At 38.4% G+C, this 14267-nt stretch overlaps 1 protein-coding gene across 1 annotated transcript; it reads left to right on the forward strand.

The window, feature by feature from the left end:
- Positions 1–1755: 1755 nt before the first annotated feature.
- On the forward strand, positions 1756–14228 carry slc27a4 (solute carrier family 27 member 4). Its single transcript, XM_020940192.2, has 14 exons — positions 1756–2151; positions 4450–4611; positions 6270–6480; positions 6551–6734; positions 8168–8326; positions 8796–8865; positions 9012–9103; positions 9219–9328; positions 9505–9714; positions 9841–9967; positions 10465–10602; positions 10673–10837; positions 11002–11148; positions 11233–14228. Exons 2-14 carry the CDS (start codon positions 4451–4453, stop codon positions 11388–11390), a joined length of 1932 nt encoding a protein of 643 aa, XP_020795851.1. The 5' UTR covers positions 1756–2151; position 4450; the 3' UTR covers positions 11391–14228.
- Positions 14229–14267: the final 39 nt, after the last annotated feature.

Genomic DNA, 14267 nt, shown 5'->3' on the forward strand with positions numbered 1-14267 from the left:
CTTATCTGTCCAAGATAAGGCACTTTACAGCCCTGACACTATCTGTTGGTTCTTTTGAGACGGCGTCTATCTGGAGAATGTAAAAATAAGAAAAAGCATGTTCTGAAAGATGTGCAGTTTGCAGGTTAAAGCTCATCCTGCTCTGTTTATCTTTACATTATCCATCATTTCTAACTTATCTTTTAGACATCACATAAATGGAGGTCAATGGAGCATTAATAAGACCATGTATGCATGTCAAGTGCTGATCTAACCATTTGCATAGTGTTGACAAATCATCTCGTGTTAGAAAGAAAATAATTCTGTTCTTGTGACTTCATTATGTGGTGGAAGTAACCCTTTGTAACTCATCGCTATGTTGTAATTTCAGTTGATTAAGAAATATGTTCTATAATGTGTCAGAGCATACAAAGAATATGAGGACACTACTTTTGGACAGTGAACTTATTGGATAATTTATTTTGAGGAATCTGTGACTCCTGTCTTATTCAGCACTGTCACTATTTCAAAATTACATTTAAAATAATAATAATAGACTTTATTTCGATTGCACTTTACATTTTATCATTATATTATAATTTATATTATAATATAATATATAAATCAATATATATGCAGTATTATATATATATATATATATATATATATATATATATATATATATATATATATATATATATATATATATATATATATATATATATACACACATACACACACACATTTTTATCATCTTTAAAATCTTTATAATTAATAAACAGCTTTTGGTAAACATTGGAGTGATTGGACCCATGTAGTACAGTACATGTAGTAGCTTAATTTCTCCCATCCTGGTGTTTCTGCAAGTTGATGGGGTCAGTTGGATATTGACTGGACTCCAGGAAAATAGCACATTTTTGCAATAAAGGTCCTATATTACACAGAATTAGGCTTTAAGCCTTGTTATAATGTTGTTACCTGCTTAAAACATATCTGGAGTTGTGTTTTGTTTCATTCACACATTTCACTAACCCCTTATTATGGGTCTGTCTACATCTACAAAGGTCAAAATGCTCTGGAACAGTACCTTTTACCTTTAGTTGGAGATGGGCAATTTCAGGACTGAAATTATCTAAATGATTCTAGTGAAAGTGTACAGAGTTTAAAATCACAGTTGAACATTTCCTGTATTACCACATGACATCACAAGGTGGAACAGATTTGGTGGTTTTCTGTTTGAGAGAACACCTTAGTTTAAATATGCAGGTTTGTGTGTTAAACATGGGTGAATGAAACAAACACAACTTTTTTGTTGTTGTTGTTGAGGAAACAACCTTATAACATAGCCTACTATTAACTCTTTAAGTAGTAGACTATATTATGATCAGTTTGCTTTTGACTTGACTATGAGCTGTTGACCTTCTGGAATTATCTGCTGGTTACTCATTTTATAGTCCTTTCGGTGGCCCCTGATCGACATACGCCCTCCAAACCCTGCGCAGTTCATGCTCAGTGATGAATGGAAGTAACAAGCCGGACCCACGTCCGCCACGCTGCCGTGCGCACTAGGGCCTGCTGCCGCCTGCCGGGTATGTGTACAGTGCGTATGCGCCCCGGCCTACTGCATTTCACACTCCTCGGCCATGCCGCAGACCCCGCCCCTGTCTGATGGGGTGTATGTAAACGAAATCTGAAGCGCTGACTGGTTGAGGCGCCCGTCCGTCAATTCTTATTCCTGATGCGCTGATGGGATGCTGACGGTGGTGGGCGGGCACAGCTAAGGAAATTATAAGGTCATTTGAATTACGCTGGCTAGCGAGCGTTTCGGCTACAATGAACTGAAGAAATTATATGAATGGCTGCCACAGAGAGCGAACGATGAATGCAGGGTCAAAGTCGACGCGTGCAGTCAGATGAGTTACACTGTGGCCTCGGCTCGCGGCTGACACGAAGCGCATCTTCCCCTGGTGTTATTACTAGCGAGAGAGGGTATCCCGGTGCGTGTGTCTGCGCATTTCAGTGAGCCTCTGTGACAAGCCAGGCGAGCCGCGAGGAACGGAGGGGGCGACCAGGCTGGCCTTTAAGCCGATCAAGGTGGAAGCGCACACTGCGAGCTTCACATAGGATTTCTCTGTGAACCTTCATGTTGTAGCTGAGGGATATAGTTGAAAGGTATGTAGCGCGTTTTTCATTACTAGTTTATGAGTGAATGGGGGTTGTGCTTCAGGGGAAGACAAGGAGCCGGGCGGTGGATCTCTTGTCCTCTACCAACCTTGTGCGCGCACAAACCTTTCGAACCATTCGCAATGAAGGGCTACCTTTTTCTTCATTCTTTACTCTTAGTCTTAGTACTATGCTCTAAAATACGTATTTAAAATGTCAGCTCCTCCATCAAAGCCTCCCACAACTGTCAGCCCTGCTTCAAGCTGAAGCGTATTCAGATTCCCAGGCGCGTTGCGCGCACAATACCTTACATCAGCCTACCGCTTCCCCGAATTCTACTATTATAAAACATGCTATAAAAGCACATGGCAAGACTACAGAGTGTTGTTGGCAACTGTGGGTTGAGCCTCGTTTTGCTACCGCAATATGATGTAGCCGTTACGCGCTTCTGATATTTCCGGGTATAGCAGGAGCAGATGATGAAGCTGCTTTCTGTGCTACTGCACTGTCCTGTCAAATCCGCTCGTATTCATTTGCTACTACTGTATGCTCATAGAGTCATCCATTAGGCCTTTTTTAATCATAGGCCACTAACTGAATGCAAAAGATCTCCTTAAAAGCACATTGCAGGTTGGCCTTGTCAGCATTTCAACCCTTCTGTAAATGGGTATCGGTGCTATTACACATCAACAATGCAAGTGTCGTTGCCTAAACGCCACTAGGCCTAACCAAACTAATAAATAGGTAATAAGTGGTATGTAAACCTATCGTTGCTTCTTTGGCAGCATCCTTCTAGCTATCAGGTAGCAATGAACACCACTGACAGTGTCAACACATGCTTCTCTGGGCTGTCACTATGGACTCCTGGCTTTAAGTCAGTGTGTCCCCAAGGTACCCTAGTCTCCAACTTTATTCACTCTAAACAATTTAACTTATGTGTTTTTCTTTATACATGCTCCCCCTGGATTTAATTCTAGAGAAACATCAGGTCAAGTACCACTCCATGCTGATGACACCCAGCTTTATCTTCCCTTCTCCCCAAAAATAGCTCATCCTTTGCCACTCTCCATGTCTGATTTGCGGGGGAAAAAAAGGGATATCCTTTAATTTTCTCCAAATGGCTAAATGAAAATACGACTGAAGTTATTCTATTTGGACCCTACACTGAAACCCTCACATTTGATCTTAGGCCTCTTGCTACAAATTCCCACAGTTCTGCAAAGAACCTTAGTGTTTTTATGGACTCTCTTGTCAACTAAGACAAATTGCCAAATTAGAACCAATCCAAACATGCAATAACTTTGAAACAATCATATACGCTTTTGTATCAAATAGACTGAACTACTGCATATTCAGGCCGCCCACAATCGTTCTTCAATAGGTTACAGTTAGTCCAATTTTTTGCTGCCAGACTGCTCATCGGGTCCAAAAAGAGAGACCATATTGCACCCATCTTAGCCCAACTCCACTGGTCAACTGTTAAATACAGAATTTATTTTAAAATGTTATTATTTGTTTTTAAATCACTCAACTAACTCACGCCACAGTACAACACTGATCTTTTAACCCCACACACTGCCCCTTGGTCTCTCAGATCAAACTATCTCAATCTACTGTCCATCCCACCATCCTTCCTCAAAACCAGGGGATGCTGAGCTTTTTTTGTTGTGGCCACTAAGCTTTGGAATGCCCTCCTTCTTCATCTGAGATCTTGCTTCTCCCTAACTCGCTTTAAATCCCTTCTATAAACACATTTTTCCAAGATGGCATTCATCAGCCCATGAGATCTACTTCAGGCTATTATCTATGTGTATTAAACCAATGTTTTATGTAATAGTTTATATATTTTATATTTGTGTTATGGTTTTCCAATGTTGTGCCTCTTGCCATAAAGCACTTTGGTGCAACGTGTTATGATTGTTTTAAATGTGCTATATAAATAAAATTACTTGACTAATACAGAGTTCACATGATGTTGTGTTGGTTAGTGAACAGAATATTGCATGAATGACATCAATCACTGACCCATGTCGGTTATCTGGTCAGAACTTGCAGTTTCAGCAATTATTGCCATATTTATTGTTTATAATGCCTCCTATATTATCCTATATACATGGACACCCACTAAAACGTGGAATGTCAAGACATTTTTGAGTGTGGACCACAAAGAAATGTCTTCCCCTTGGCCTATTCATTTTGGTTTCACCATTGTGGCTGTGACAGGTTGTTTGGCCTGTTTCGGTGCATTTGTTGTTGTCATAGACTCAACCTTCTCTCACTTCTTTACATCTATGTTCATACTTTCAGGATGATGCGTTTGGCATGTTGCACAGCACTGCTGTTTGTGCTGAGGCTGTTGGTGGGCCTGCCCTGGTACCAGGTTGTCCCGGCCATTCTCATCTTCTACTTGGGCAGTGGAGGATGGAGCTTTCTACAAATATTTGCCAAAACTGTTAGCAGAGACCTACAGTAAGTATGTTTTATGTACACCATGAATTGAGTAGCTGTCATGAAAAATTATAATTGAGTAACAAGTTACAAGTCACTTGTTGTATTCAATGAATAATGCATACTGTATGAGTGATTGCTGGTTATAAAGCAGTATTTGAGCGAAAGTGAACAGAAAAGTGTATAGATAACAAAATGTAATTTATGCATTTTAAAGGAACTGTGTGTAATCTTAGTGTTTATTGTACTCCAATTACAACTGATTGCCAGTTCCTAAATCTGCATATAGAGGACACACAATTTTTTCAAAAGCTCAGAATCTCCAGAATTCACTCAGGGCTGCAGAGGCTGCACTAGCAATTAATTATTGCCTGTAGGTGCTGGGATTTAGGTTTAGGAGTTCTTTTAGTTGAAACCAATTGAATTTCAGCAGTGATACTAGTAACCCAAATGAGAGACTCATCAGATATGTAAGGCTCATTGGTTGTCTTGAGAACCAAAACACCAAATTATAATCTGACCAATATTAGGTCCAGTTTATGAAATCTAAAATTGAGTTCCTTTAAGAACTATTCTTAATAACGTCCAATCAAATAGTGATTTATTTTTTTCTACCTTGTGAATTTCAGTATCTTAATTCAAATGAATTTAAACAAATTAATGTAAAGTCAGTTACAGTATGCCTAACTCAGGTATGGTGAATAGACACCACATTAGGAAGCTGACTTATTCAACTTCACCAGTCTACTAGCACCCAACAGGATGTCACTGTGAGAATGTAAACCTCTAACATGCCTTTTCTTTAAAGTCCTGTTTCGAAATTCTGTGGTTGAGCAGGGTTCTTGACATAGGCTACTTGAGGACAAAGAATGAGACGGGGGAGGGTATTGCATTGTCCCACTACTACCTTAAGTTAATATTTACTGTTGGTTACCATGGTAACTGATATAATAGTCAACCTTTTTGATTTAAGATTTACTCAAAAAACATCTGATATGCATATACTGCAACATAAATCCCTACAATTATGCAAGGTGTGAAATATTGCTAAAATAATTAAATAAAACAAAAAGTACATTATAGTGAGTATGAACTAATATCTTTGCATTAGTGGATCCATTTGTTATATTAGCCTTAAACCTGCATCACAAAGAGGTTATCATAATGCAGCTCTCAACATCAATTAAAGTCTTGTGTGTATCTAATCCATTTGAGTGTATGACTTAAGGTAATTATAGTCATATAAGTAATCGGATTCTTTTATTTATTCCACTCAGAACCATTGCACCATCAATCTTGCAAAAACATCTCAATTGTTCCCTTGTTAGGACAAACTTTGCACTTTGTACCTGGAAAACTGCATGTAACAAAATGCACCTTTTATTACCTTTGTCCCTTTAAATGGGACAAAGGAGATGCATAAGACCATGTTTTGGACTGTATATTGAGAATTTATCAAAACTTTCTTTTAGGGCCGCATGTTTTTTAGAAATAGATCAAGTGAATATTAGATTTGCAATTTATATGTTTATATCTCAAATCAAGATTCAGTTCACAGTGCAAATTGTGCTTTTAATTTGCAATTCAGTTTTCAATACATATTACAATATAATATCCATATACATATATACATTTTTTTGTTTGTCTAATTCAAATATTTTATTTTCATTTATCTTTAGTGCAGCCTATGTGTTATTACGGGTGAAGCTGAATGTGAAACGTCACTTGCGGGAGAAGAACACCATCCCTAAGATCTTTGCAGAAACCGTCCAGCGTTATGGCGACAAAACAGCTCTCATCTTTGAAGGCACTGGAGAAAGATGGACCTTTAGACAACTTGATGTATATTCCAATCGAGTTGCAAACCTACTACTACAACGAGGTTTCAAGGTATGTTCAAAATGAGGTTACACATCATCACTAGTAATGAACACAATGTGATAAATGATGTGTTTTGTAGGAGGGGGACGTGGTGGCTCTGTTCATGGAGAACAGGTCACAGTACGTGGGCTTGTGGCTTGGAATGGCTAAGATTGGAGTGGAGGCTGCGCTCATCAATTTCAACTTAAGACTAGAGGCGCTGGTTCATTGTGTCACTATCTCCAACGCCAAGGCTGTTGTATTTGGGTCTGAACTGACTGAGGGTAAGATGACGACAAGGCAATACCATACCATACCAACTTTATTTATAAAGCACTTTAAGAAACTTTACAGTTGGCCAAAGTGCTGATGGTCAATATTACAACAAGTATTATTGAGGGCTCAAAGTTCAAGGTTCGTTTTTTAAGAATATTGTTCTTTTACACCTCTCTGTGTAGCCATGAGTTTCAGAGTAATAAAAAATAGGAGCAGGATCAGTTGGCAATTGAAATCTTAAAGTTCTCAAGATAGCACTTAAAACACAGTTTCTTATCTGTTTTGTTTCATGTGAAATGTAGAGAATATAAACCAGACAGACAGATAAATGTTTTAGACTAAAATTTAAGGCTTAATTTTGTACAAAAATGTCATTCTGTGTTAAATAGCAATTTGAATTTGAAGCAGAATGGAATGGAATTTAGCTTCTTTTCATGTTATTATGCACTTTGAAGACTTTCCTGTTCAAAAGATATTTTGTACACAATATTTAGTTTTCAGTTGTTAAATTAATGGTAATAGCCCTAATTTATCATCATTGGAAGATCTGTGGAAGATCTTTTATCTTTTCCCTATCACTATATGAGGTCAAAGTTAATGATAAAGCTAGATAACAAAAACAGACATTTCAGCAGATTTAATCTGATTGAAGATTAGCAAGTACTATTTGATTTATGTATTATATTGTTTATTGTATTATTGTATTATTTTCACATTTTTAACCTTCTTGAAGAAATCTTATATTATTAATAGTAGCTATGCTCAAACCATTTGTCCAACTACACAATGCACCACTTATCTTGTCAACACACCATGACATCCCCACATGATAAACTGTGAAATATTTGTCATGTTTACAATGTGGACAATATTCCACAGTATTCTGTTATGATAAAAGTGCTAATCTTCACAACTCTCAAGAGGGAATAAGCCAGCTGTAACAAATAGTCTCTAGGATCAGCATGTGCATTATGCCTTTAAGTAATTACAACTGCAGCCTCTTGCTACAGAGCAGAGCAAAAACAACCCTGCAGTGTTACTTCAGTGCCAGCATGACAGGCCAGGCTTAGAGTACAAGAAGGCACAAGTACCAGTCAGTGTATAATGTAAGTCTTTGTGATAATTATCCTACTGCCAGTATTGTATATATGTGTGTGGCAGAGATGTAACAACATTCTGGGGACTTGTACACTAGTCTCTTCATGGTCACTATATGGGGGCTTATATTTTTAAGTCAGGTCCTCGTGAGGTTCAGCAACAATATAGGGTTTAAAGTTAAGATAGTGGTTCATTTAGGATAGGGCTTTAAGTCATTGTTGTTAAAATGTTAAACCCAGTAAGTTCATGTCCATGTACTGTCCCCACAAAGTATGGAAACAAAACCTCTGTGTGTGTGTGTGTTTGTGTGTGCATCTAATGAATTTCTCCTTTGCTCTTCTAGCTGTGTCCGAGGTCCACAGTTCAATGAGAAAAACTGTACAGATGCTGTGCTCTGGAGAATGGGACCCCAAACGAGTCCCAGAGGGAACTGAGTGCCTGGAGACCCTGCTGGAAAGTGCCCCCTCCCACCTGCCCAAACAGCCCCAGCGCTGCTTTATTGGTGAGAAGATCTTGGAATTAGCATAATATAAACCCCAAAACATATGCATTATTTATTTATTATTTTTATTTCATCAAATAAAATTGAATAGAATATTACAATTAAACATGTCTCTTGTCCAGGCCTGCCAGGGACTACAGATGGAAAAATTAGCCCATTGGGCTAATTCTGGCATATTTACATTGTATGTTCATTAATCTGTATTGTCCCATAGTAACATCATTTTTAATTAATACATCTAAATTTAAACATATTTTCAAATGTAAGTTTTAGGTATCATGTTATCAAACACTGTTGGAAATGGTCTAGACTTTGTTGGCACACATTGTTTTAGGCTAGATTAAAAGTACTGTCTATAATACAGATAAAAATATCAAATAATAAAGCAGACAATATTACTGATAAATAAAATCTACACCGTGTGGCTTATGGCTGCATAGACTCACTGTTGTTTCATTGTCTGCTTCAGATCGCCTGTTTTACATCTACACTTCAGGAACCACTGGAATGCCTAAAGCTGCTATTGTTGTGCACAGCAGGTACGACGGAGTCATGTGGCTATCTGACACATAGGATCTGCAGCTGTTCTTTTTGTTGATCTGTGGAACTTTGGCATTGAATGTCATAACTGTGATAGAGAGGGGTAACATATGGAGGTTTTGAGTGACTCTTGTTCTGACTGAAGGTACTATCGGATGGCTGCACTGGTGTATTATGGCTTCAGGATGTCACCAGATGACGTTCTGTATGACTGTCTTCCACTCTACCACTCAGCGGGTAAGTGTGTATGAAAAGTCAGAAGCAGTAATACAAAAAATAGACAGCATTTGTCTGTGCCATAAGGGTGTCCTTTGTTCAAGCAACCCCTTATGTGAACCTTGTGTATTCATAGGGAACATTGTGGGAGTTGGCCAATGTATTATACATGGAATGACTGTGGTTATCAGAAAGAAGTTTTCTGCCTCACGTTTCTGGGATGACTGCATCAAATACAACTGCACAGTAAGTACAGTGCAGACTGCTGCATAGACATTTCTTATACACACTATCTATATATGTATTCTGAGTCTCATAGTAATAATTTTGTTCCTTTTGTTTGTAAATTGAAATAATCTATACTACAATGGAATCTCCATGCTTCTTGATGACCGACTCAAGTCTATGTGTGTTCTGTGCAGATTGTTCAGTATATTGGTGAGATCTGCAGATACCTGTTGAACCAGCCAGTGCGGGACACTGAGCGACAGCACAAAGTGCGCATGGCTTTAGGTAATGGCCTGCGCCAGTCCATCTGGGAGGAATTCATGAACCGCTTCAACATCCCACAAATCGCAGAGTTTTATGGAGCTACAGAGTGCAACTGTAGTCTGGGCAATTTTGATAATAAGGTAATAAAGTGACGTAATGTGTTACATCATACTAGAAGTTTCAGATATTTTCAGTTTCAGCCTTGTTGTATTACAAAACATGTGCTCTAGTGCTTATTCTTTATATGTTTCACTGTGTTGATGTAGGTTGGAGCATGTGGCTTCAACAGCCAGATATTACCTTTCATTTACCCAATCAGACTGGTGAGGGTGGACGAGGAAACCATGGAGCTGATTCGAGGGCCTGATGGTGTCTGTATCCCCTGTAAACCGGGTAGGTTTATTGCTGTCATATACATTCAGTAGATAGACTAATCAGTTGACCGATGCACTTTTGTGCATCTATTGGCTTCACAGCTGAAACATAGGCCAATGTTTTACTTGAGCTGAACCCTTAACTCATAAAATACAAGTACTGCATTATTTTCATTATTATCATCAAATTAGATCATTGTACAAAATATGAGTACTCAGCCTTTAGCTTTGCAGTGATACAGGGCCATGTATCTAAAAATAGAAAATATACATCTGTCATATTTTCATAAGCAGAGCAGTGCCTTGTATAGAGAGTAATTGGACATTTCTAAACATATTTGTAGAAAAATCTAAATCTGACCTATATAATTGCAACAAAATAACACTGGAGCTCATTGTCTACCAGCTACTACACACAAACAAACAAAAAAGGTACCAGCTTTGACCATGAACACATATCAATGGGTCTATTATTACTACTTGCATACAGTGAAAAAAAAAATTTTCTCTCGACAGGTGAACCCGGGCAACTAGTTGGAAAAATTATCCAGAACGACCCACTAAGGAGGTTTGATGGCTATGTCAACCAATCAGCAACCAGCAAGAAGGTTGCTCATAGTGTTTTTAAGAAAGGAGACAGTGCCTATCTTTCTGGTAATTATCATCTATCCTATAGTATGTCAAAATAATATGGAGTATTTGAACTATTCTGTTTCTTTTGTAGGTGATGTGCTCATCATGGACAAGTATGGCCACATGTATTTCAAGGACAGGACAGGAGACACGTTCCGCTGGAAAGGGGAGAATGTCTCTACCACAGAAGTGGAGGGAACTCTTAGCCGGCTGCTAGACATGAAAGATGTTGTTGTTTATGGAGTAGAAGTGCCAGGTAAAGCACTTCACTTTGTCCCCTCCAAATAGCAACCTGAAACAGCCAACATGCTACATAGACTTATCATTTAGCAACCCTGCCCACACAGAAATGGTTTTACTGTATTAGAACATTCTGTGACTGCTTTCATCTATGATCCTTTTCTCTAACTTTGACAACAGGCTCAGAAGGAAAGGCTGGAATGGCAGCTATAGCTGATCCTTCTCAGTCCAGTGACCTGGAACAGTTGGTGAAGGACATGGAGAAAGCTCTGCCTCCGTATGCACGCCCTGTCTTCCTCCGCTTTTTGCCAGAGGTCAACAAGACAGGTAAATATGACTATGATACTATAAATCTTATTACATTGTATGAAAAATTGCGACACTGAATATGAAATGTATTTATTTCTTCAGGAACATTCAAGTTTCAGAAGACAGAGCTACGCCGGGAGGGCTTTGATCCCAGCACAGTATCTGACAGGCTCTTTTTCCTGGATTCCAGTAGAGGGCGCTATGTGCCCTTGAATGAAGAGCTGCACTGCTCCATTATTGCAGGAAAAGTAAAATTGTGATGAAAAAGGACTACACTACAGCCCTACTGTGCACACACTGAAACTTGTTGAAAAAAAGTAAAAATTTGACAATTTGGTTCAGCAAAACAGATATGGAATGAAGAATCCTCTGCATCTGTCTGAAATAGCCATACAAACACAAACATGTGATTGCAGTTTTGATTAAACTTAACTACACAGGGCGCTGCTTTGCCTGCCCAGCCTCATATTTTCAAATATGATTTCTCTGGATACCTTAGCTGTACCAAGCGGGGTAGAAACCTAACAAACAGGACCCCAGCATTTTTTCAACAATCTCCGAACAAAAGCACCTCCAAGGGAATCCTCATACAAGCTCCACATTACAATTGGACAGCCGTACTCTTATGGGAACAAGGTTTGGACTTACCGGGCATTTGGAAAACACAAGCTTCAGAAACTTCAGACAACTTGAATGAGATTTTCTCACAGATTTAGTCATGATGTTCATGAATAAGTCAACAAGGTGTTTTATTAAAATACCATTGGCCAAACCTGCACAATTTACAAATGAATTGTCAAAGGTTGGACACTTTTCCTGTCTCTTTCACTTAATAAGACAGTTAATCTCAACTATTTAACTTCTGGTTACAAAGGACTTCTGCAAAGCAGTTCATCACAAGTGCAATAGGGCTTTAATGTGCAGTGTAATAACTGCTTTACCATGCTTGTGCTCATCTACAATATAACTGTGTGTTAAAACACCAAATATATTTAAGTTGTAAGTTCATGTTTATGAAGACACAGTTTCATCTTTATATAAGAATTGATGGGGAATTTGAAAATGTTTTTGTGTTGTGCAGGTTTTGTCCTAATGGTGAACTGCACCTCCACACCAATTTGCCTGATGTGTTCAATGTAACTGATGAGAGCCCTTTGATCCAAAGATTGAAAGTCTGGAGTTTGATCAGTTTGACCTTTGAGAGGAGAGATGTTTTAGTCCTAGATCTTCGTAAGGTGTTTGGAGTAGTTTTGTCCCACACTGTAGCAGTATGAGTGAGCGTCATTAGCCACAGAGCTCTGTGCCTTACTGTGAGCTCAGCTCCAGAACCACGGGCTCAGCTCCATGCTTACTGTAAAAATATAGTACTGTACTTTAATGCATTATCCTCCCTTAATGACAGCCACTTAGACATATTTTCATTGTATCTCAATCACCAACTTGGATATCATCAAGGGGTCATTGCACATCATCATGTAAACAAAATTTGAGAGTACATTTGAGAGCTGGGCATTGTCCCATTGTCTCTTTCTCAGTATAATTGAACTAAAATTGCACCTATCTACATTAGTGACTGAAGGTGCTTTCTAGGCAACAAATATGAGCCTGAGGCTGAAGCTTGGAACCAGTTGAAAGTTTAGCAGCATGACACTTGTATGTCATCTGGTATTGCACAAGCCTGGTTTACTACTAGAGATGAGTAGTCTAGAGCCTAAAGTTTACATTTTTTGGCAATTATAAAATATTTAAACACTCAATTTCTTTGAATTTCAAATTGAGTAAGTGGTAGTTGTACTTTGGGTGCAGCTAAACCATGCTACATGTCTCTTTAAAGAATTACACATTGTCGTCTGCCTGATATACTTTAGCGGTTTGGCTGTCTGCTTTGTCTGCATTGCATTGACTCAGTGATTACCCCCAACCCCCTTCCATTCTCCTACTTCTATGACTATCTATACAACATCTCTATCTGTCTCTGTGTATCATAGACTGAAAGAACTATATTAGGGCAAAGTTAGGATATTTTGTATGCTGACTGAATCTGTGTTTTTTGTTCAGAGTTTGCACTGACTGACAGTTGATCTTGATGATGCAAGCTGTTGACAGTGATGGCCATTGTTGCTTGTCACTTCCTTTCCCTCTTTGGGGAAAACCTAGACAAAATAGGACCTTAAAGTGGTTTTAGCAGAAATGACTTGATTCTTGCCTCCTCCTGTGCCACAGTGGATGGCAATTTGATCTTTTGTCTTGATTCTTTTAATGATGAGTGTGAAATGTTCTCATGAATGTCCACACAGAATACGAGTGACCAATGTTAACGATGTTGTACAGTGTGTATTTAAGGGAATACCGCAGCTGTTATGATGCTTCTGACCCGGATTTGCACTAGTGAACTGGGACCACCAGGGGGCGCATGACTAAACAGCTTCACTGCAGCACTCTGAAAAAAGATGTTTCCATGTTTGTAATAAGTTTAAATTATTTTTTAAAATGTCGATGCTTTGAATGTTTTAATGCTTTATCTGTTTGATTTTTATGTGTGAAATTCGTATTGCTATTTGTTTTTAATATTATTATTATTTTGGGTTAATGAGGGAGTTATGTTTGAGTCAATGACAATCAACTACAGCATTTGAAACTGAAGTAAACGTCAAAAGCTTTTGAAAAACAACTGGCCAGCAGGCATTAGGCCGAAAATTATCTTCAAATCATCACTAAAAATTACTAAAATGTGTGTACGTTTATTGGAATTAATATATTCAACATTGTCCAAATTCTGGTTTATAGTTTCCATATTTTTTTAAAATAAGATTTTTGCACTTTTTGTTTGTCTTTTCCCTATTGTGGTACTCAGGAACATCATACAGTGCTTGAGGAGAACCATTTCTGTGTGTGTGTGTGTGCGTATGTGCGTGTGTGGTGTGGAACTCTTTTATCTTATTTTGGAGAAGTTGTGTTGCAGTGAGTCCCAGTGCAGAGTGAGGTGTCCTCTTGATGTCCACTGAAGGCTGTTGCTGTACAAACCTGCATCTGAAAAAAAAAGATAAAAAAACACTGCTGCGAATGAAATGATTAATAATAAAACTATTTAAATTGTTTCCTCTGACTCAATGTTGACATTTTCTTTTTCATCCTGA

The sequence above is a fragment of the Boleophthalmus pectinirostris genome, unplaced genomic scaffold (genome assembly GCF_026225935.1).
Source record: "Boleophthalmus pectinirostris isolate CB_2022bp ecotype Guang Dong unplaced genomic scaffold, ASM2622593v1 HiC_scaffold_18, whole genome shotgun sequence".
NCBI classification, from domain to species: domain Eukaryota; kingdom Metazoa; phylum Chordata; class Actinopteri; order Gobiiformes; family Gobiidae; genus Boleophthalmus; species Boleophthalmus pectinirostris.

Excerpts from the sequence above, each read along its gene's own strand:
- slc27a4 (XM_020940192.2), top strand. The coding sequence starts at position 4,451 with ATGATGCGTTTGGCATGTTGCACAGCACTGCTGTTTGTGCTGAGGCTG. Across the intron at positions 9,715-9,840 it reads TGGGCAATTTTGATAATAAG|GTTGGAGCATGTGGCTTCAA; the intron begins GTAATAAAGTGA and ends GTGTTGATGTAG. Across the intron at positions 10,838-11,001 it reads TTATGGAGTAGAAGTGCCAG|GCTCAGAAGGAAAGGCTGGA; the intron begins GTAAAGCACTTC and ends CTTTGACAACAG.